Source organism: Festucalex cinctus, chromosome 10, assembly GCF_051991245.1.
Source record: "Festucalex cinctus isolate MCC-2025b chromosome 10, RoL_Fcin_1.0, whole genome shotgun sequence".
NCBI classification, from domain to species: Eukaryota; Metazoa; Chordata; class Actinopteri; order Syngnathiformes; family Syngnathidae; genus Festucalex; species Festucalex cinctus.
The window spans coordinates 16,261,795-16,282,181 of record NC_135420.1 but is presented as its reverse complement, the minus strand read 5'-3'; the positions used below and the strand labels follow the sequence as shown (position 1 = coordinate 16,282,181).

The window sequence follows — 20,387 nt, the reverse complement described above, 5'->3', positions numbered from 1 at the left end:
ATATAATTATAATTAATTACAGCTACTTGTACTATACAATATTGTTGTTTTTATGGTTATTATTATCATCTTTAAAATAAATAAATAAATAAAAAACTTTTGACCCTTATTTATTTGTAAATCTATTGAGAGTTTTTTTTGAACGTCAATAAAAATATTAACCCAAACCCTAACACTATGGTTATTATTCAATTATATTTTATAAAAATACTACCGTAGTGAACGTTTTTTTGTTGTTGTGGAGACAGCTCATGCGAGTGGGCTTTTACTGTCCTGTGTGCGCATGCGCGAGTGTAAATGTTGTCTGTCTCTATGGCGACCGGACAGTTAATGCTTTTAGGGTTGTAGACGGCGAGAGATTATGTGCACAGGTGTCGCACCGCAGACACAGAGCCTCAGCGTGTCCGTGACACATTTACATGGTGGAAAACAGGCAGCACGTTTGCATTTCAGTTTCACCGTTTTCACTCCACGAGAATACTACCGCACGAACCGATGGTGAGTTAAGTCAAACATTTCTATTTAATTCATTTTGGGTTTCGCAAGAAATCCTTCCATGGCCCACGGGTGAACTTTTAATGATGGTATAGCCTGTTGTTTATTTATTTCAAACAAACAGGTTAAACAGCCTTCAAAACTGTTTGCAAAGAGTATCTCATGCAAGATAGCATATGTCAAATGATGTCAAATACGTCATTAACGTTACACATCATTTTAAATAATGACTTCACCTTAAGCTATAACAAACACCATTGTCTTCTTTATTACCCATAAACAGTAAAACAAGTAAAGGTGGTGGGGTGGGGGGGCTAAAACAAACTAACTAACTAACAAAAATGCAACCTAAGGGTGAATAAATTAACTAAATAATAATCCACAATATACTCTTTGAAAAAAAATATGTGATTGGGGGAAAAATGTAAATAGTACTAATACCAATGATAATAATTTGGCTTTATAAGGAACCCACTCAACTAAAGATATGTACATTTGTAGACCCAGGAATGACCACAACGTTAAGACACATGTCCAGTCTAATGGGATTTATCTGACATAATGTAGTGCTTCACAAAGTTGACATTCATGCGAATGGCAGTGTTGTCTGTGTCAAGATTTCCTGCCATTCTGGATAAGGATAAGCACTAAATGGATGACCTATGATAACAGTCTTAAAAATAGTTGTGACTGAGAGAAAAATATTAGTATTTGATCTTCTGATGCTAGATCATGAGTGAGGTGGTTTGCACAAAATCCCAGGAGGTGTATGAGGACGACTTTGAGAAGGATCTTGACTGGCTGATCAGCGAGGAAAGTCGGAGCGAGGAGCAAGTAAGTGAAACCCAGCAGCTGACATACTGTACTACAGTAATATCCTTTCACTGTGCTGCAATATTCATGAACACGCTTGAACACACATTGTAACACTGGCATTCCAACGACCAACAGTAGACAGCAAAAGTTGATTTAATTGGTGTCATCTGTTAGAACTGATTGCCTAAAAACTATGCTTGGGCGAGAATAATGGCGCGTATCTTGTTGCGATCATGAGCCATGATGTTAGCGCTACCTTTTTTTTTTTTTTTGCCTCTGTAACAGTTAGATGCCATAGATAAGGGCTTTACAATAAAAACAAATACAGTACAAAAACAGCTTTACCAAAAATAGCATGGTCGAGAGATGTGTTCAACAAAACAAAACAAAACAAAACAAAACAAAACAAAACAAAACAAAACAAAACAAAACAAAACAAAACAAAACAAAACAAAACAAAACAAAACAAAACAAAACAAAACAAAACAAAACAAAGCAAAGCAAAGCAAAACAAAACAAAACAAAACAAAACAAAACAAAACAAAACAAAACAAAACAAAACAAAACAAAACAAAACAAAACAAAACAAAACAAAACAAAACAAAAAAACAGCCATAGATATGAATAGACTTCTTTGGAGCTTACAGCAATGCGAAGTTAATGTCCATGCTAAGCTAATGTCCATGATGGTAGAGTCACCCCTACCAACATGGCCGCCACTTTGGTGCGCTTTTTAGCCTGCGCTAGTGTACTCGAAGGCTTTTTCTCAATATGAAGAAGGAGTATGGTCTTGTAAACTCGCCAAATATGGTCTAAAGTAGGCTAGAATGTTCTTTGTAAGAACGAGAGTTTCTTTGTAAATTATATTTTCCTAACCAAGCTGTCACAAGTTAGCTGACAATAACAACGTCTTGGTTTAGTCGTACTTTCAATTGGAGCAGACTTTCGAAAGATAAGGGATGTTTTGAGTCAACGGGACATTATTTTCTATCTGTTGAATCCAGAATCCGTTGGTCTATTAAATGGAGGTCCCACTGTACAACCAAAATCCTGCCACAGTTTGGCTTTAGCCACAGGTGCTTCTACTCAATCAACAGGTAACAAGCTCACCAGGAGCACCAGTTGCCAAAGCCAAACTGTGGCAGGGTTTTTACTTCCTGGACCTGGATTTGCCACCCCTTTGCTCCATGCATATTTCCTCCACACAGGGTCCTTACTACGTGGACATTGAAGCGGACATCGACAAAGAGCTAGCCGAAGATGAGAAACAACAAAAAGCAAAAGAGAAAAGCAAAAACTCAGAGGAGCAGGCTGGCGACGACGAGAGGTGGCCCTCACCAATGGACCCACTCGAGTACGACTCGGACGGAGACAGCCCCCATAAGTCGTTTCATGCCACACCGCCTCCTTTGGGAGTGGGTGAGCAGACGGAAGAGGAAAAGAAGTACATCCTGGAAAAGATCCAACGAGCCAACAAGGAGCTGCGCAATCAGGAAGCTCCGGATTTGAGCCGGAGGCGGCGGCTTCACTTTAAAGAGAAGCTCGTTACCTTGGTGGTTCCGCCGTTGCAAGTGGAAAATGGTGCCGGAGATGCGGACGACACGGAGATGGAAGTGTCAGGGAGGCTGTCTGAGCTGAAACTGTCCCCTCGAGAGAAGCATCGAGGTGGGAAGAGAGACGAAAGTCTGAAAGAGGGAAGGGTCCTTGTGGAAAAAGATGGCAGGTTTGATCTCGTCTGTCTCAAAGAGGTAGAAAATCAAGGCCTCCTCCCTCCAATCGCACCAGAGCACCACAGGAAGAGCCCCGCTTTCATCCCCTCGCCTCGTTCCCCCACCGGAGCTTCTTCCGATCGCCCCCGGGTTCCCCGACCTCCGGGAAGGCCCAGCTCAGCCGGCCCCAGCCACAGAGGAGGCCAGAGGAGAGGTACCAAGAGGCGGGTGCAGTCGGCCACCGGGACGCCCTCACAGGCCACGTTCAAGCTCTCACCTCAGCAGAAGGAACTGCTGCAAAAGGTCCAGGAGAGGAAGGAGAAGATGGCCAGAGAGGTAAGGACGCTACACACTGGTTTACCAGCGCTATTCATGATTAAAGTGAAAAATCATTTGAGTTACAACAAATGTCTTTCCTATAATTTGTTCTATTTGGCTTCACTAGTGTAAACACTGCATTCTGATTAATATTGTGTTTGTGGAATACAAATTAAGCAGCAAAATCCACCTGTTTTTATTCATTTTGAACGACCGCCATTTTGACAATTAGCGTCAACTGAATATGACATCACAGTTGCTCAGGTAGACCAATCACGGCTCAGCTTGTGAATGTCACATGACCAAACTCAGAAAACTGGTGTTATTGTGTCGTATAGACACAAATAAATAAGAGTAGAGCGACAGCAAATTTTTCACTATGGTTAGCATTAAGCTAGCATGGACATTCTTTTTATTTGTGAGGTTGTTTTAAAAACAACATAATTCTCATTTGTTTTGTTTGACGGTGAATTCCAACATTACATCTTGAAGCAACTTTTCTTTTTTTTTTTCTTTTTTTTTTGTAGTTTACGATCACCATGTAACACTCATGTGAAATTAAATTTGTACGGGCACTGCTAACGAAAAAAAAAGTGCTTTTTTTTCTTTCAATGGCACCGCAATTCCAGCAGATGGCGCCAAAGCAATGCTTATATGCCACACCACAAACAAGCGAGCGTTGCCTGTTTTATTCAAACTTAAAGCCTGTCGTTACTCTAAAATCCACAAATGTATGATGTCAGGCCGAGCGGAGAAAGGTGGAGGAAGAGGAGCAGAAGAAGCAGGAGAACGAACTGGCTTTCAAAGGCTGGCTGTTGAGGAAGAGAGAGCAGCTGCAACAGGAGAGGAGAATCAATCGAGCTCAGGAGATGGAGAGGATGACTTTGCAGGTAATCACCACGAGGGGGAGACACAATACAGTTTTGAAACTTTTAGTCTGTCACAAAAATGTCATTGTTTTTTTGTTTTGTTTTGTTTTTTTTACCATTGTGGCATTTTTTTTTTTAACCAAATTGACCAGGCCAGATGTGAATGGCCACTGTAAAGAAGATAAAATCAAATGGCGATAAGAGAATGGGGAAAAAAGGCTACATTTTTGTTGTTGCTGCAGAAAAACTCCAGTGAGCCGCAGGAGGCCTTTCGGCTGTGGCTGCATAGGAAACAGGAGCAACAGCAGCGAGAGAAGCAGCTAGTGCAGCTGAAGAGGTTGGAAGAGGACAACGGTTACCTCCTACACAGCCGAGAGGAGTGCGAACGGGCCTTCAAACTGTGAGTTAAAGTTCATCGATATGTTTTTCTGTCTTTATTTATTTATTTTTGTAAACGTACAAATGTTTGTCCTCCCTCAGGTGGCTGACTCGCAAGCGGGCGGAGAAGAGGGCGGAGCAACGGGCGGCTCGGGAGCGAACGCGCAGGTTTGTGCTGGAGGAGCGACGAGCACGGCGCATGCGCGATCTGCTGTGCACGGCCAACGACACCAGGACGTTCAGATTTACCGATCACCTGACTTGTCACTACTGAAGCGCCGTACTTACTGCCCCCCCATTTTTTTTATATTTAGGATTTTTCACAAAACATTTACTGTTATTGTGACTTTATTGCTGTTATCGCATTAGACCAGCGGTGTTCAAACTATGGCACGGTTTACTGGACAATGCACTTTACCAACTGTGCCAACGAGCAGTATCAAACACCTGGTAATGATGATAAGTTATATGTATGGAAGTGGGCGTGGAAAGTGAACACTTTGAAATAGGTCAATGTCTGTCCCATTGAAAATGAATGGGGGAAAAGTTGATATTTAATGTTAAATTGTGCAAATACTGTAAGTAATGTGGAACCAGACGATATGTACCCCGCAAGGCGTGAATTTTCTAAGCAATATTTGAACAGTGTAAATTGGATGTATTATGTGGGAGTTATTACGCGGCAAAAAAGTGTGGAGAATAACCATCACAATGTGGGAATGCTTGTGGAAAAAAATAGGCGCTTCTACTACTAGATTGGTTTATATACTGTACTGTACAGCTTTTGTAGAATAAACTGACTAAAATGACACAATTGCTGTTCAAAACGCTGGTGAACAATCTGATCTATAAACATTAAAAATTCCCAAGTAACTGTTTAAACTGTTTTGTTAAGGGCACAGGGCTAATGCCACCCCAAAATCTTGAAAATCTAGAAAAAGATTTGTTTTATGAAAGCAGTTATGTAGCAATTTTTTTCCAGAATAAAAAGTCTTAACAAATGAATACAGTACTGTAATTGCTTGCTTGATTTTTTTTTTTTTTTTTCAATGTGTTCAATACATTTCCGTAATTGTTTTCTGTATTTAGCTCTCAAATAAAAAAGTTTGGACACCTCTGCCCTATTATATTACATTTTTGCACTGGTAGGCCAATTTTGGCATACTAGTAGGATGAATAAATGCTACTAGTGAGGCAAAAAGGTCTACTAGTTTTACATCTATATGCTACATGTATCAAGTTTTCTAAAGTCACTCATAGTACTAGTAGCACGGAGTTGTCAACTAGTGCAAAATGTTGCCTCCAATTATCCTTGTATACCAAAGTTATCATACTAGTGAGGACAAAGAGTGCACTAGTACATACACTATCAGGTGGACCGTGAATAAAAGCTCAAATGGGTTTCTAAAACTTTTAGCATTTATTTGTGCTCATCCACAAATGGCTCCTACAGATTGTGTCTATAAGTACACACATTACATGTTTGATCTAAGTTCAAAATGTAAAAATAATGTACACATGTAATGCTGAGAGGTCACTGTGGTGAATGTAATTTGAACTTAGATGAATTGTGCGTACTGATAGACACAATCTGTAGGAGCCATTTGTGGATTAGCACATTTCTGTAATTCTGTAGGTGAGAGAATAAACCAAATACAATAATTACAAACTTAAACGGTCTATAGTTTATTAGGGCCCATAAACATACAATTTTGTGCATTATAACATTAAATATCAATGTGACAACAAAAGTATAGAAACAGACAACAAACATTGGTTGCCCTCTAGAATTTACAGTGCATGAATGTCTTTTTCACCTGTATATCAACAAAAATCTCAAATACCATATTCCTTGAAACAGGAAAGATTTGATCTTTTTATGACAAAAAGTTTCCCATATTAAAACGCAGACAGTTATGACAGCAGCTGTCTTACTTTTTCAAAACATAAATTAACACAACACAAAATACAGACACATTTTCCCCAAATTTGGCAGACAGAAGTACCGAGTGCATGATTATTATAAATAATATTCAGAACATCTCTTTCAAATAGTGCTAATTATAATTAAAAAAAAATCTAAATGAGAAAACAGTGCACTGTCTATTTTGAGGACAACAATTACTGGCATGGAAATAATAAAAACAACTATTTTGGACATGGAAAGGTACCTGCTTGTCAAGCATTTCTGAGCTGCAGGAAACTTTTGATGTAATGATGTCATCCACAGTGTTTTTCCTCATTCATTTAAAACCAATATGTTGACCTCAAAAGTAACAACATAAAGAAGGAAAAAAAATCTCCCCTTTGACACGTTCACAGATCAGTGAGACATAGAACACAAAAACCAGCAAAAGCATGCTCCAGCACTGGTGTGTAGAAAAAACAAAAACATCACAATAACCACCCCTAAATTATACCAAATGTCATCAAGGCTGCAATTGCAATAGTACAAAAATAGATTTGATCAATTCCACAATAAATAAAGGTCATCGACAAACAGTTGAGGTGGAGGCTACATCTACAGTTCATCTTTGGGATTGATGTCGAGTCCGTGAGTCAGAACAGACTGCGTGTCCAAGGAGTGGATTATCTCGGCTGCCTTCAGTCTGTCCTGCACAAACAAGCACACAATCATTTTAGGAGGCAAAGCAAGCGGAATGTGGATATGTCAAATTATGGAGCAGCTTTTCTTTTTTTTTTTTTTTGGAAACAGTTGCCACTACATATACAGACAGGGATGGGTCTTCACAAAAGAAGGGCGTACGTTTTCCTTAAAGTTCGGATCCAAGGTGAACCAAAGAGCCAGAGCACATCTTTGGCCTTCAGTCACACCCTTCACGCCATGCGGGTTCTCCTTGCCGGAGGAGAACGCCACCATCCGGCCACACTTGGGCTTTATCGTCGCCTGGTGAGGATGCAGAACAAAACAATGTTGAATCGCTCCAAATTTCAGGATTATGCTCACAATCATTTTACATGCTGAAATAAAATATTGGTATGTTAAAACAATTTACATTAGTATTAATGCATTTAGTGTATACAAAAAAAGGTAGTAATTAAAAAAATCACATTATGTATTATAAATCAATGAATTAACATTTTTTTAAATGAATATACAGTATCATGTGTTTTTAAATCTAATAATAATAATTTGATAACAATAATACATTGGACTTGTGGCTCTTGTATCTTATCGCAGCACATAATAATAATAATAATAATAATAATAATAATAATAATAATAACAACCACCACAGGCACATACTGATTATTTAAGAAAAAAACACACAAAAAAAACCTTTTTTTTCATCCCTGTTAACCCCTAATTTTGGTACAAAACAAATGTTTTTTTGAGCATTTTTTTGGGATTTAAAAAAAAATAAAATAAAATTCTCCCCCCCCAATGCATTTCCATGGCCGTCAATTATAAGCGGAGTTTTGCGATTCATGGGTCGGTATGGTCCCTAATCTGTCTGAAATAATAATTAGGGATGGGAGAGTATCGACACCTGGTATCGGGCCGATACCCGGCCTCATTTCAAGGCCTGGAGACGGGGATTAATAAACCACGGCTTCATCCCGTCAGCCTTTTTTTTTCTTCTCGGATGTTGTGATGTGGTGTGTTAGAGGCTGTTGTGATATGTCCAAAAGGAGAAAATGAATAAAAAAAAAAAAAAAAAAAAGTATCTGTACTCGCAATGGTGGCCAATACCAGTAGAAACCACCCTTTTTTGGCTGTTTTACAAAATCAGGAACTAAAAATAAGAAATCAGGAGAATAGAAAATTAGGGGAAAAAAATCTTTATCATCATGGTTATTTTTGTTGTTGTTAGAAATTTAATAATATCAATAGTACTAGTAGTATCAGTACTTGGTATCGGTATCAAATAATGACTAGTCAAAAGTTAAGTACTTGTACTGGTATCGGCCAGAAAAAAAAATGGTATCGAACATCCCCAATAATAACAACAATAATAATAATGTAAATGTGATTGTCTTGAATTTCTTCATTAAAACTCTTTATATACATATTATACACACATACAGTATATGGAAAGATTTTCAAAATAGATGAGTGTGAAATGTGAATGCGCATTTAAGTAGTCTTCCATCTCAAGTGTACTTCAAACAAGCGATCCTAAGTAACTTACTGTGACCGTTTTGGCATCCATCTTTGCGAAGATGAACTCGCCACCTTTAAAGTCTCCATTGAGGTATAGTAGTGCACTGAAAAGAAAAGAACACTCGAGGTGAGCATTACAGATGGACTTCACCTTAATGTTATTTGGACTGTTTTTTGTGAATTATTTTGGTATAGTGGTAACACTGCTAACCTGTAGTCCCGATGTGCGAGCCTTTGGTTCACCTTCCAGCATTCACGAGCATCGGGATCCAGCTGACAGTTGTCCGCGTGGATGGGATGGCTCAGGTCGCTCCTGTGCTCCTGCTTACCTGGCAACAGCCGACACAAAAACATTTGCATTTATTTACAAAATGCACAAGATCTTGTTATGACATTGCACGAGGGATGACAGTATTGTATTTATTTTGAGCTCTATGATTAAAACTATGAGCAATGTCGCTCCGCATGATGCATCAGCATCGGACGACTCACCTGTGATGGCCGTGCGGCACACCAGGTGAGTGTAGGTAAAGTGCAGGGTGGAGTTGATCTTGAAGTAGGATGCAATGATGCTTCTCACTTGCTCGCTGGCGTCGTAGAAGAGGCGGGCGCTTTTCATGGACACCCTGCCCTCGTGGGCGTACTAAAGAAAGATGACAGAAAAGGCTGAAAAGCAATCGGAAGATGAAACAAGTGCGTCGGCCATTTTGTGCCATTTGTGTACCTGCAGGGCCCTGAGCACAGTGGCGCCTTCAAACTTCTCATTTGGGGTGTGTGGAGAAGCTCTGCCGTTGTAACCGTCTCCTTCCTGCGTCACAACCTAAAAGAGAGCAAAGTGACATCCATTTTCGCCACTAACTCTTTTACTGCCAAAAACGTTTCATAACAATTAGTCAAATCACGATGTATGCCACCATAAACGTTAAATGACGTCAACTACGTATTTTTTTTTTTAATCAATGGGCAGTACAACGTCTAAGTGCAGCGCTGCCTGCCTGGTCAATGCGTTGTGGAATCAAAACCACCCACTAACTATGGCCAGCAGATGGCAGCATTGTATCTCTCTTCAATGGACTGCCGATGTATGAAATTACAATGAAAGGTGACAGACTCTGATGAAATCTGATGAAATAGAGCATTTTCAAGGATGACGTGAATGAATCAAAGCCTTTGTCACATTAAACCAAATTCACAGAGCGTCACTAAAGGAAAAAAATATTAGTGTCAAAGTCACTGTTGGTATCTTTAAAAAAAAAATTAAAATAAATAAATAAATAAAAAAACCTTGTTTTCTCTTATTTTTTTTCAATTTTCGCTCATAGTCACTCAAATTATATTCAAATGGTGATTACTAAAGAACGGAATAAGGTAGAAACATACTGTCTTTCTGATGAAAGAATGGAATGCGATCTTTCATGTGGTACCCACCTTATATGTAGTAAAAGAACACAATATTCTGTTTGCCTTGAAAGATGAGTTAGAATGCTCGAAATTGGCTGGCACTGTGGGGGTTGTTTTTGGATAACGTGTGGCAGTATGTAGGAATAATTGTACATAATAAGTTATCACATATTTGCTGCCATGAAGGACTGCTTTTGCTTGCAATGAAGAATGCTTTGCCCTGATCCCACTCACATTCACATAGTCTGACTATTTGAATATGACTCAAAAGCTGAAGAATCACAACATCTAACGCAGCAGAATAGTTCTAGCCAGTCTGCTGAGGTCGCCTGTTTTCTGTTGAGAAATGATTGCAAACTTGACCACACATGTACTCAGCAGTCATCCACTCACATGCACAACATATAAACAAACAAGTACACCGTGTTCCAACTATGCCTTGCATTTGCATTTTTAGGGTTGGAACACCCATGTAACTAGGGGCGTGGACAACCAAATAAATAGAGAGGGTGAGGAGAGGAATCTTCAGAGAGTGCAGGAGTGAATCCTATCAGTCAGTTCCTCTCCTCTCTCCTCGCGAGAAGTCTTCTCTCCTTTTTGTGTCGTGTTTAATCGATGTCAAACAGGTAACCCTGACACAGTAAAAGAGCTAATAGCGCAGCATGAAAATGGGGGCGGAGCCAAACTTTCCCTGTCCGATTCCTTACTTGTGCCATTTCTTGGAGCTCCGCGCATTGCTCCTCGGTTAGAACGTGATCCAGCAGCACTCGCTGGGTCCCGTTCAATTCCGCCGAGTTGTACACCAGCTGCACGTCATCGTGCAACAACGGCCCGCCTGCACACAAGACGAAGCTGTTTTCGTCAAAAGCTCGTCAGTACAGGCCGGGAAATATGCGGAGAGAGAAATGTGACCTTCTTTGAGAGGCTGCGATGCAGCCACGCTGGCGTTGTTCTTCTGTTGTTCCGCGACGGGGACGTATTCCATCCCGCCGTCTGTGCCAGAGGGAATCCTGAAAGAGAGCCAACATGCATACTTTGTTGAATAGTTGTAAAATATTACAACCACTGGAACAGATGTATAAAACATGCATTTCAAAATAATGACACTCAATTTTGACTGCCACTGTTAGTCAGGTAAACATAAAAAAAAGTGTTTGTTGAATGTTGTGGTTGTTAGAAGTGCACTGCATCAAACTGAGATCTGTTTTTAATATTTTTGCTCATACATGGAGTGAGAAGGGCAATCAAAATATTAGAAACACTTCTCAGTAGCTTTGTTGTGATAAAGGAGTAATAGGTTCACAGAAAAAAAAAACTATCACCATATGAATAAAGGCAAAGCAAAGATATAAAAATACACATGAAAATAAAAAATGAGAAAAAACATTTTTATAAATTTTATGAGACTAAATTTGCAATATTGGAGACAAATTTGTAATATTCTTGGAAAAATACATTTTCGTTTCACTCATTTAGAAAAAAACCCCAATACAATATGAAACAATATTCTTCCATATGGAAGGAAAAGGAGCAGAAAGAAGTTAAGTCTTGTTTTTTTTTTCTGTCGCGTTTCTCCCCACAGGTCAAGTAAGTTAACCTGCAGTGGACGTGACATATTTGCGTGTCCAAACCAATAAAACGTATCATTTGGATGACATCAACCCTTTTGGTTCATGACTGGCTCAAACAAACAAACAAACAAACAAGCAAAACAAGAACAGCTTTATACCAACTAAAAATACACTTCCTGTCCTCAACAATGTATCATAGTATTATGAATTTTATCATTTGTATATGTGTAATTTAATTTTAATCAAAGTTTAAACACCACCTACATATTTTTGCTCCCTGTATAGTTATCGTACAAAAAAAATGCTTTGCAAATCCAGGCTTGAAGCCATAGCTGCCGTCGACTAGGTTTTTACTTTAGTACTATGTTACTGCAGTTCTGATATCATTTTAAGCAACAAAATTGCAGGCAAGGTTATCTTTAGGACCCTTTTTGTCAATTGTCAAGCTTTTTAAATTTTTCTTTCCACTTCTAATCCTTCATACTGTTTAATGCAGTGCAGTTCTACATCAATGAAAAACAACTGCAACACATTATTAACAAACCACAATACTTGTTAATAATCCATCCAAGTTTTCACACATCTTTCTCATTGGGGTATATTAGATTGTATAGGAAGATGTAGTTAAAGTTATTCTCCTATCCAATGGCATCATTATGAATTAAGATGTGAGCAAATACCTGGTGGAGTTGTCTCTCCCACCCGAGCTGCTCCAGTAATTCTGCAATCACCAAGTCAGTGTTTATTATAAAACGGATGAAATGAAACTAGCAAACGAAACGTCAGTCAAATTTAATACGATCAGCAGGGGTCGCCTTTCACCTAAAAAAGCTCCACCAGAACAGTGAATGACTTCTAATAAACATTAGCTGGCAGACGTACAGTACAAAAAAACCTGAATGTTCACATACACCCAAAATACATAAAGGGACTACTCAGACAGTTTTCTTTGAGGTTTGAGTTTGACGTCGCAGGCAGTGCACACACCCGCACGTACCCCATCGGTGAAGTTCACACCCATGGTTTGACTTCCAACCAGAAGAAGCTCCAGCTCTTGTTTGTGCCTCCTCAGGTACCGCGCAGCCTCCTGCAGACACACGCAACAGTGACGTCACTAAGGGAGGGGAACCTTTTTCCTACCAGCGGAGTTAAAACTAAAATCATTTGTACACTTGCTATAAAAAGTTAGTGATGCAGTACTGCTTCCAATCCCCGGCAGCTGCATTTATGTGGATTGCCACCCACTGGAGATTGACAGGAAGATGTGTTTGCTTTTGATTTTCACGCACACATGATGCACCCGTAGGGAAGCCGGCTCATACCACTTGTGAAATTCACAAGTATGTCAGATTCACACTACATCGGCTGGTTTTTATTTGACTACATGAAAACACGCGCACACACCTTGATAAGTATCAGCTACACCTGATGAGTCTAAACATGACCATGATGTACTGAGCAAAGGCATGATACATTTACATAGCATGTATTTTCCAACATAATCTTAATCTATTTAGGACATTTTGTTACAAACTATTTCACCTCGAAAATGTAATCCTGTTGATAATGTGAGTTAATTTTCCCTATTGTCAATTAATGAAATATAATAAAAATGCCTAACCCTAATTTGAGCTCTCAATACTTTATACTCATATATATATATTTTTTTTAAATCAATTTCTATTTCAAACCAATCCCATCTGAAAACAAAGGAAGCCAGTAGCATTTTATTTGAAGCTATTTTAAATCTTTATAGAAAGAGCCCCTAAACTGTGCCAGAGACGTCTGCGGGTTTGCCTCTTTAACTTTTCCCCTGACGGTCCGCGCCTGAAAGGCAGCATTATTTTACATGGAGGTAACTCGGGCCTGGCACTGACATCTAGAGCCTTGGAAGTGACCTCCCTGAGGCTGGTGAGAGGGACCTCTAGTTTGCACTGTAAACTCTTGGGCCTGGTGGAAAGACTTTGAAGGATAGAAAAAAAACACAAGCCACAGTATGAGACATACTTAACTGTACAGTACTTGCACATTCATTTAAACACACTAATGAGAAGCAGGCTTTCGAGGAAAAGGAGGTTGCATTATTTGGACTTTAAAAGAGCCATAGTTTGACTTGGCAAAGCAGCTGAACAGTTTTAGGAAGTAACAAATCATCAGTGGCGAGTGACAGTAACTAATAAGACCAAGCTGAATGTATTATGCTACACAATTACTGAACAGCGAAGGCAATCAAACGGCTGCTTCTCTGCTCACTGCAAGAAATATGTTGTCCTAAATATATTGACATAAGAAACTGGCTAATTCTTCCAGCTGGAAGGTGAATCTACGGTACAAGTGAAAAACAAAATTTAAAAAGGAAACTCCTGCCAGATGGCGAGTATCAACGTGGTCCAAGAAATACAGAAAACGCACTCCTGACTCCTGTCGTCTCCTTCTCCCTCAAATCCACACTTTTCCTTTGAGGACTCGTTCCCCCCCCTGATGTGAATATCTTCTTTCTATGCCCACATCCCAGATCAGATGATCAGACGGATATTTAACTCCAAAGCTGCAGCTCTGATCTGAGCCTATAATTCAATAAGACTGATGTGAGGGAAGAAGCACATGGCTGAGCGCTTGAGTGCCAACATTTGTCTGCAGTTAAAATTTGAAGAAAAACAGGAAGCATTCGCAGGTGTGATGTGTAGGAAAATTGACTGAACGACAACCTCTGCCACATTTGAAGCAAATCCAGTTCTTCTCAAATAGGGGGGTGGATTTCATCTTTTGGGGGTGACGTGACACTTATTTATTTTTTCTGGACTAGAATAAAAAGCAATGTGTAATTGCACATCCACTACAGAAGGTGGCAGTGGCACTCATTGTCAGAGTATTAGCTCCTCTGCAGAAGCAAACTGACAACAATTTTATAGACAAAATGATGCTATTTAGTCGGGGTGTCAAAATTAGTGCATTAATTGTGAGTTAAATTATCCATCCATCCATCCATTTTCTTGACCGCTTATTCCTCACAAGGGTTGCGGGGGGTGCTGGCGCCTATCTCAGCTGGCTCTGGGCAGTAGGCGGGGGACACCCTGGACTGGTTGCCAGCCAATCGCAGGGCACACAGAGACGGAAAACCATCCGCACTCACAAGCACACCTAAAGACAATTTGGAGCGCCCAATTAACTTGCCATGCATGTCTTTGGAATGTGGGAGGAGACCGGAGTACCTGGAGAAGACCCACGCGGGCACGGGGAGAACATGCAAACTCCACCTAGGAATGGCCGAAGCCTGGACTCGAACCGGAGTCCTCAGAACTGGGAGGCGACGTGCTAACCAGTCATCCACCGTGCCGCCCTGAGTTAAATTAAAATTCCTTTAATTTTTTTAACATGCAATTAATGACCGCCCCTTACTTGGAAACCCTGTACTGGGGGGAATTCCAGTCGCAACGTAGCAGACATGTCAACATCCAAATCTAGCAGTAATAAAAGTAATATAAATGCATGTGGAGACTGGAGTCAAGTTGTATTTTACAATTTTAAAAATGTGCAGAAAGTTACTTCATGTTAAAGATTAGATGGCTCTTAATATGAAAAGACACATGACTGAGCTGGACAGTGACCCACCAGATGACTTTTTTTATTTTATTTTTTATTGTGCAATTCATTTTTAATACAAAGTAGTGCTGTCACAGCAAAATGAATCTGCATGTCTGGCTGTAGTTAAATTGTTTTTTTTTTGTTTTTTTTTAAAGTGAAATTTCCTGAGTATGTGTCTGTATCACTTCCTGTTCAGGCTGGCCCTTAGTCTGTCATTAAAAAAAAGCCTAGTGGAATTCTGCCTAGCAACATGTTAGTAGGAAATGTGTGACTTGACCAGGAAAAAGAATCCAAGTACTTCTGCTGATATAATTTGTTGAACAGCTAAAATGGTGTGAATGTTAACTCATTTGCTCTCAGCCATTTTCACAGAAGCAATCCCGTTTGCTTCCGGCTGTTTTACTGGATTTGGACTGATTTTGCAAAGCCAACAGAATATTGTGGTCTATTGCTATAAAAACATGGAACCTATCAAAAGAAAGATTAAAGTCTTCTTTCATCAGGAAAAATATTTCTATCTGTTTCCGTTTTGCAGCAATTAGCATTAGAACATAGCTAAGTTTAATCAATTTTCACAAATATATTTAGAATTGTGAGTAATTGAGTTTCTTTTCAACATGGCCCTGGTTGAACTCCTTTGCTCTGCTGCCACCTGTGGCCGTTTGTGTAATAACGACCATTTCTGCAACCATTCTCTGCAGTTGGGAGGCTACAGCAAAGCCTTCTGTATGCTCTAGCATAAAAAAAAAACAAAAAAACAAACAAACATAAATATGTCTTTGGGACACTTAAAACATTAAACAACATTTTTTTATTTATAAGTTGTTGGGAGCAAATGAGTTAATTATGAATATTTTTTTATACTGTATCTTACATTGTAGGGAAATTAAATAGAAATGTAAGAAGAAGTAGTTTGTAGCTTTTTTGTCCTAATAAAAACTGCTACTGGGTGCAGTACAATCAGCTATGATGATAGAAACAAACATTTTCCAGTGTTGAATACTGAACTGAGTCAGTAAACACAACAGAATCTGACCTCTCGCGGTGCACCGCCATGTCCCAGCACCTCTGTGTAGTAGTCAACATTCTCTGTCATGAACTCGTCTCCCTCGTGGAACAAAAGGTAAGTGAGCGCACACTGCAGAGCCTCATCCATTCTTTCCACTGCAGAGACAGAAACAGGAAGAACATGAGAACTTTTCACAGTTTTGGAAAGATCCCCACTAATAATGTGTATCCACGAGGAGGGGATGTGGGGAAATCCATTATGACGCCAGCTGACTGACAAACCATCAGTGCGATCATGCTTGAGAGAGTGAATAAAAGGGCACTTGACCACAGAGTCAAGTCACGCTGACGTCGGGCCCCGAAGACGTGCACCTTGTGCTCATCAGTGCGCGCACAATCACATTCTTTCCAAGCTTGTAAAGGCGCAGGGTTAACCAGAGGCTTCCTGTCTGGGCTGACACGGCGCATCTGCTGCGGTCCCGCTCGGCCTTCTCGCCTCAGTAACAGACGGGAGATATGAGCTCAGTCGGTCAGGAAAACATCACAGTGGGTTTCACTAAGGGAACTTAAAAACAATGAGAGGCTGCCAAGTGATGGCAAACGTAGAGCCACTGTGGGGTGTTAAATAATACACACAGTTGTTGAGTGACTCGCCTAATAGAAAACTAACAATTCGGCCTTTGCTTGTACTTTGTTTTCAGCTTTCTGCTGCAGTGATATACTGACTCCAAACTTGAATCTGTGACATAATTTCTCTTCCAATTAGTTACTGTGAAAGAGCCAAATCACAAAGTTCGCCTCAAAACTACACTGCATTATCCTGAGAATTATTTTTCAACCATGTTATTTTGCTACACAAGCGAGGCAAGCAGAATATCTACATAAATAAGGCACCTAAATGAGGTCATCAACATGTAAAAAACAACTCTCGGTATGATGCATTCCAGTTCTAACTCATGACAACCAAGCTAATAAACACATCGTAAATGTGACACATACTGGACCTGTTTAGATTGTGCAGGTGCCTAATGTGATGGGGAGTGTTTAATGTCACTAGCAATCATTTAAAAAAAAGGGGTCCAAATGTTAAATGAACACATCAGGAACAGAATTGTTTTCAGGTTTTGTTGTAACAAGTACTTTATTTTATATCTATTTTCCCAGACTCAGTGTAACCTGACAATTTGGTGACAGAAAGTACTCATCATTAGACTAGGTAAAAGCAGGTCTAAGTTGTGGTGTAGGCGCTATTGGTGGATTTGACGGAGGCACAGGTAGACAGGTTCTGAGCTCCACACACACATGGTGGGTGTCATCGTATATAATTCATAAATATGGCATTTAACAAATCATTATTATTGTGGGGCTCAGTCTCCAAATGCCCGCTTCACAGCGAACAACTTTATATATTCACAAGGGGAGATCATGGAGTTCCTCATAAACATACTTTACGATCTCCTGCATAGACTCCATCACTTCCACCATGTCGACCGCACCTCTCCTGTGCTCAATTTAAATGGAATAATTTGAGCCGCTTCAAATGAGTGGCTGCAATCACTCCCATAACAACGCAAACAACCATTTCGAATGCACCTGTGCTCCTTTACAAAAACACCAAGAGAAAGACAACTCCACCCATGTGTACTTGCTTTGTGCTAGTGTGACCTGCACAAAAAACAGGGCCATTGATGTATGATTATTAGTAATTAAGAACATAATCATGCTTTGCTTTTATGCAAGTAGTTTAATTCACAGACTGGGCTTAAGATAATTAAACAGCTAAAGGTCACACAGGTAGAGCACGTAATGTACTGAGAGAAATTAGATACAGTGTGAAACCCTGTAACCGCCTGTAAGGAAGATTTCAAGGTTGATGCAATTGTATGCTTCATATGCTAGAAAAACACAAAATAGATTTGAAATCATCACAGGGTGGCAAAATGTTTGGGGCCCCAGAAAGAAAGAAAGAAAGAAAGAAAGAAAGAAAGAAAGAAAGAAAGTCTCTCTCTCTCTCTCTCTCTCTCTCTCTCTCTCTCTCTCTCTCTCTCTCTCTCTCTCTCTCTCTCTCTCTCTCTCTCAAAAAACAAAAACAAAACATGTGAACCTTAAATTTGCATGAGCAATTAAAACTGTCTAATGGCGCGACACCCCAGTCACACCGGGTGCCGTTCATTCCTCCGTTGGGAGGATCAAACAGACTGTTTGGGTGTATCTGCATTTGATAACACTGACTGATTTCAGGATTGCTAACATGAGTGCTTTATGAGCTCAGCCACTATATTCTTTCTTCCTACACAAAAGAGACTTGTAGGACTCACTTTTGAAGTAGGAGTACTGGAGGTAGTCATAGTGCAGCGGCAAGTAGTTTTCCATGGGTGAGAGGCGCCCCGGGCGGGTGGCGAGATCTCTGACGCACTCGTGCTCACAGTGTAGTACCTGAGTGAAGTGATCTGTAAAAATAAAATGTTTTCAATCAGTTTCAAATTACTTTAAAGAGAGACGCTTTTTTTTGCAGAGGTTAAATACAATGTTTTTGATATAAAGTTGCCAAATTATAAAAAATATTCATCAGAATGGTGTGTTTAGACTAGTGGACCCACAAAGAAAATATTGTTCAGAATTTTTTTTGACTTGATTTCGCCTTTAATTGTTGCACAAATAAAACAAACACAATAACATGTGACGATGCATTTATTCTAATGTCAACAGATGCAAGGATACTATTGTTCCCCTTGCGTTTTCATCACAGTTGCAAGTGACACTGCTGGGTGGTCTGTGGTTAATTAAATTCCCCCCGAAGCCATTAACGCCGCTGAGATCATCTGTGTGATGTCAGCAAATCTCATAAAACACACAGGCCCAAAATGATTAATTGCTTGTTTACATTTCACGATGGAAAACTGTTCAGATAAACATGGAGTCATCGCCCCCAATGACATGTGCTAATTGGCCAGAAGACATCTGATATGTTTGAGGAGTGGGAGGTGAAGATAAAACATAGAAAACAGATACTAGCATGGAATGAGACAATTTGGAGGAAAGACGGTTATTCCGTCATGTTAATCTGGATGTATTAGCACATACATATTTAGGTGTATATATATACACGGAGCCACAACATTTGGCTCATTTTCACAATATAACTAATGTATCAAAATGTCAGGTTAGAGTGAATGATATAAAATATTGTGTACAGTACTCTACTTCTCATCCAAATTTGGCTAAAATAGGCTTCAGCTCACCTGAAAAATGGATGAATGGATTTAACTTGTGCGTCTAGTTTTAAATGGAGTACTACATTTTATTATTGGCAGTTTTAAACATTTCTTGACAGTAATATGTTATATGTGACCTCACTCGTCTAAACATGACATTCTGATTAATATTACATTTGTGGGAAACGAGTTATGCAGCAAAATCCAGCTGTTATTTTATGCATCTCGGGGCGGCCATTTTGACACTTGCTGTCGACTGAAGATGACATCACAGTTGCTCAGGGAACGACCAATCACAGCTCACCTGTTTTCTGAAGCTGAGCTGTGATTGGTTGTTACTGGACAACTGAGAAAAACTGTGATGTCATTTTCACCGACAGCAAGTGGCAAAATGGCCGCCTTCTGATATTGACAAAAACTGCTGGATTTTGCTGCTTATTCCACTAACGCAATCTCAACCAGAATAACATATTTAGACGAGCGGGGCTACATCGAACATATTGTCAAGAATTTTTTTAAGGAGTCAACTTCCTCTTTAACAAGGCGACCAATATTTTTTGAACAACTACCTCTCTGAAAGTGCCCACCAAAATCGAGTGTTATAAGGTCTGTGGGGATAAAACACATGTATCATCACAGATCACATCAATCCCCGTTAGTGATCAGGATACAGATACAACATACAGAAGTCAGTGTTCTGTTTCATTTTTGTGTCTTCGTGGTGATGACAAGCTTGCTTGTTGACCTTTTTGGGAAGATAGCAAATATATCACTTCCTCAAGTCTGAGAGGAAAATAAGCGCTGTGGCCAGTTGCTGGTTTGAGTGTTGTGAATGATCACTGAGATCACCCCAATGCAGCTGCAGCCCTGATTTCTTCCCCTCTTGTGGTCTGTTC

General features: G+C 39.8%; 2 protein-coding genes across 2 annotated transcripts in view; one reads left to right on the top strand and one right to left on the bottom strand.

Moving 5' to 3' along the window:
* Positions 1-298: 298 nt before the first annotated feature.
* On the top strand, positions 299-5,590 carry ccdc181 (coiled-coil domain containing 181). The gene is made up of 6 exons (XM_077534200.1): positions 299-498; positions 1,225-1,329; positions 2,520-3,356; positions 4,082-4,228; positions 4,450-4,607; positions 4,688-5,590. Exons 1-6 carry the CDS (start codon positions 496-498, stop codon positions 4,857-4,859), a joined length of 1,422 nt encoding a protein of 473 aa, XP_077390326.1. The 5' UTR covers positions 299-495; the 3' UTR covers positions 4,860-5,590.
* Positions 5,591-6,247: 657 nt separating this feature from the next.
* The window catches only part of p3h2 (prolyl 3-hydroxylase 2), a 46,424-nt gene continuing 32,284 nt past the window's right edge, over positions 6,248-20,387 (bottom strand). The window contains exons 4-15 of the mRNA XM_077535238.1: positions 18,595-18,726; positions 16,305-16,432; positions 12,681-12,770; positions 12,364-12,404; positions 11,025-11,122; positions 10,820-10,947; positions 9,436-9,531; positions 9,204-9,354; positions 8,923-9,040; positions 8,740-8,815; positions 7,353-7,493; positions 6,248-7,199 (exon numbers count right to left, since the gene is read on the bottom strand). Coding sequence (XP_077391364.1) covers positions 7,107-7,199; positions 7,353-7,493; positions 8,740-8,815; positions 8,923-9,040; positions 9,204-9,354; positions 9,436-9,531; positions 10,820-10,947; positions 11,025-11,122; positions 12,364-12,404; positions 12,681-12,770; positions 16,305-16,432; positions 18,595-18,726 — 1,292 coding nt within the window. The 3' untranslated portion in view covers positions 6,248-7,106. The remainder of the gene's footprint in view (positions 7,200-7,352; positions 7,494-8,739; positions 8,816-8,922; positions 9,041-9,203; positions 9,355-9,435; positions 9,532-10,819; positions 10,948-11,024; positions 11,123-12,363; positions 12,405-12,680; positions 12,771-16,304; positions 16,433-18,594; positions 18,727-20,387) is intronic.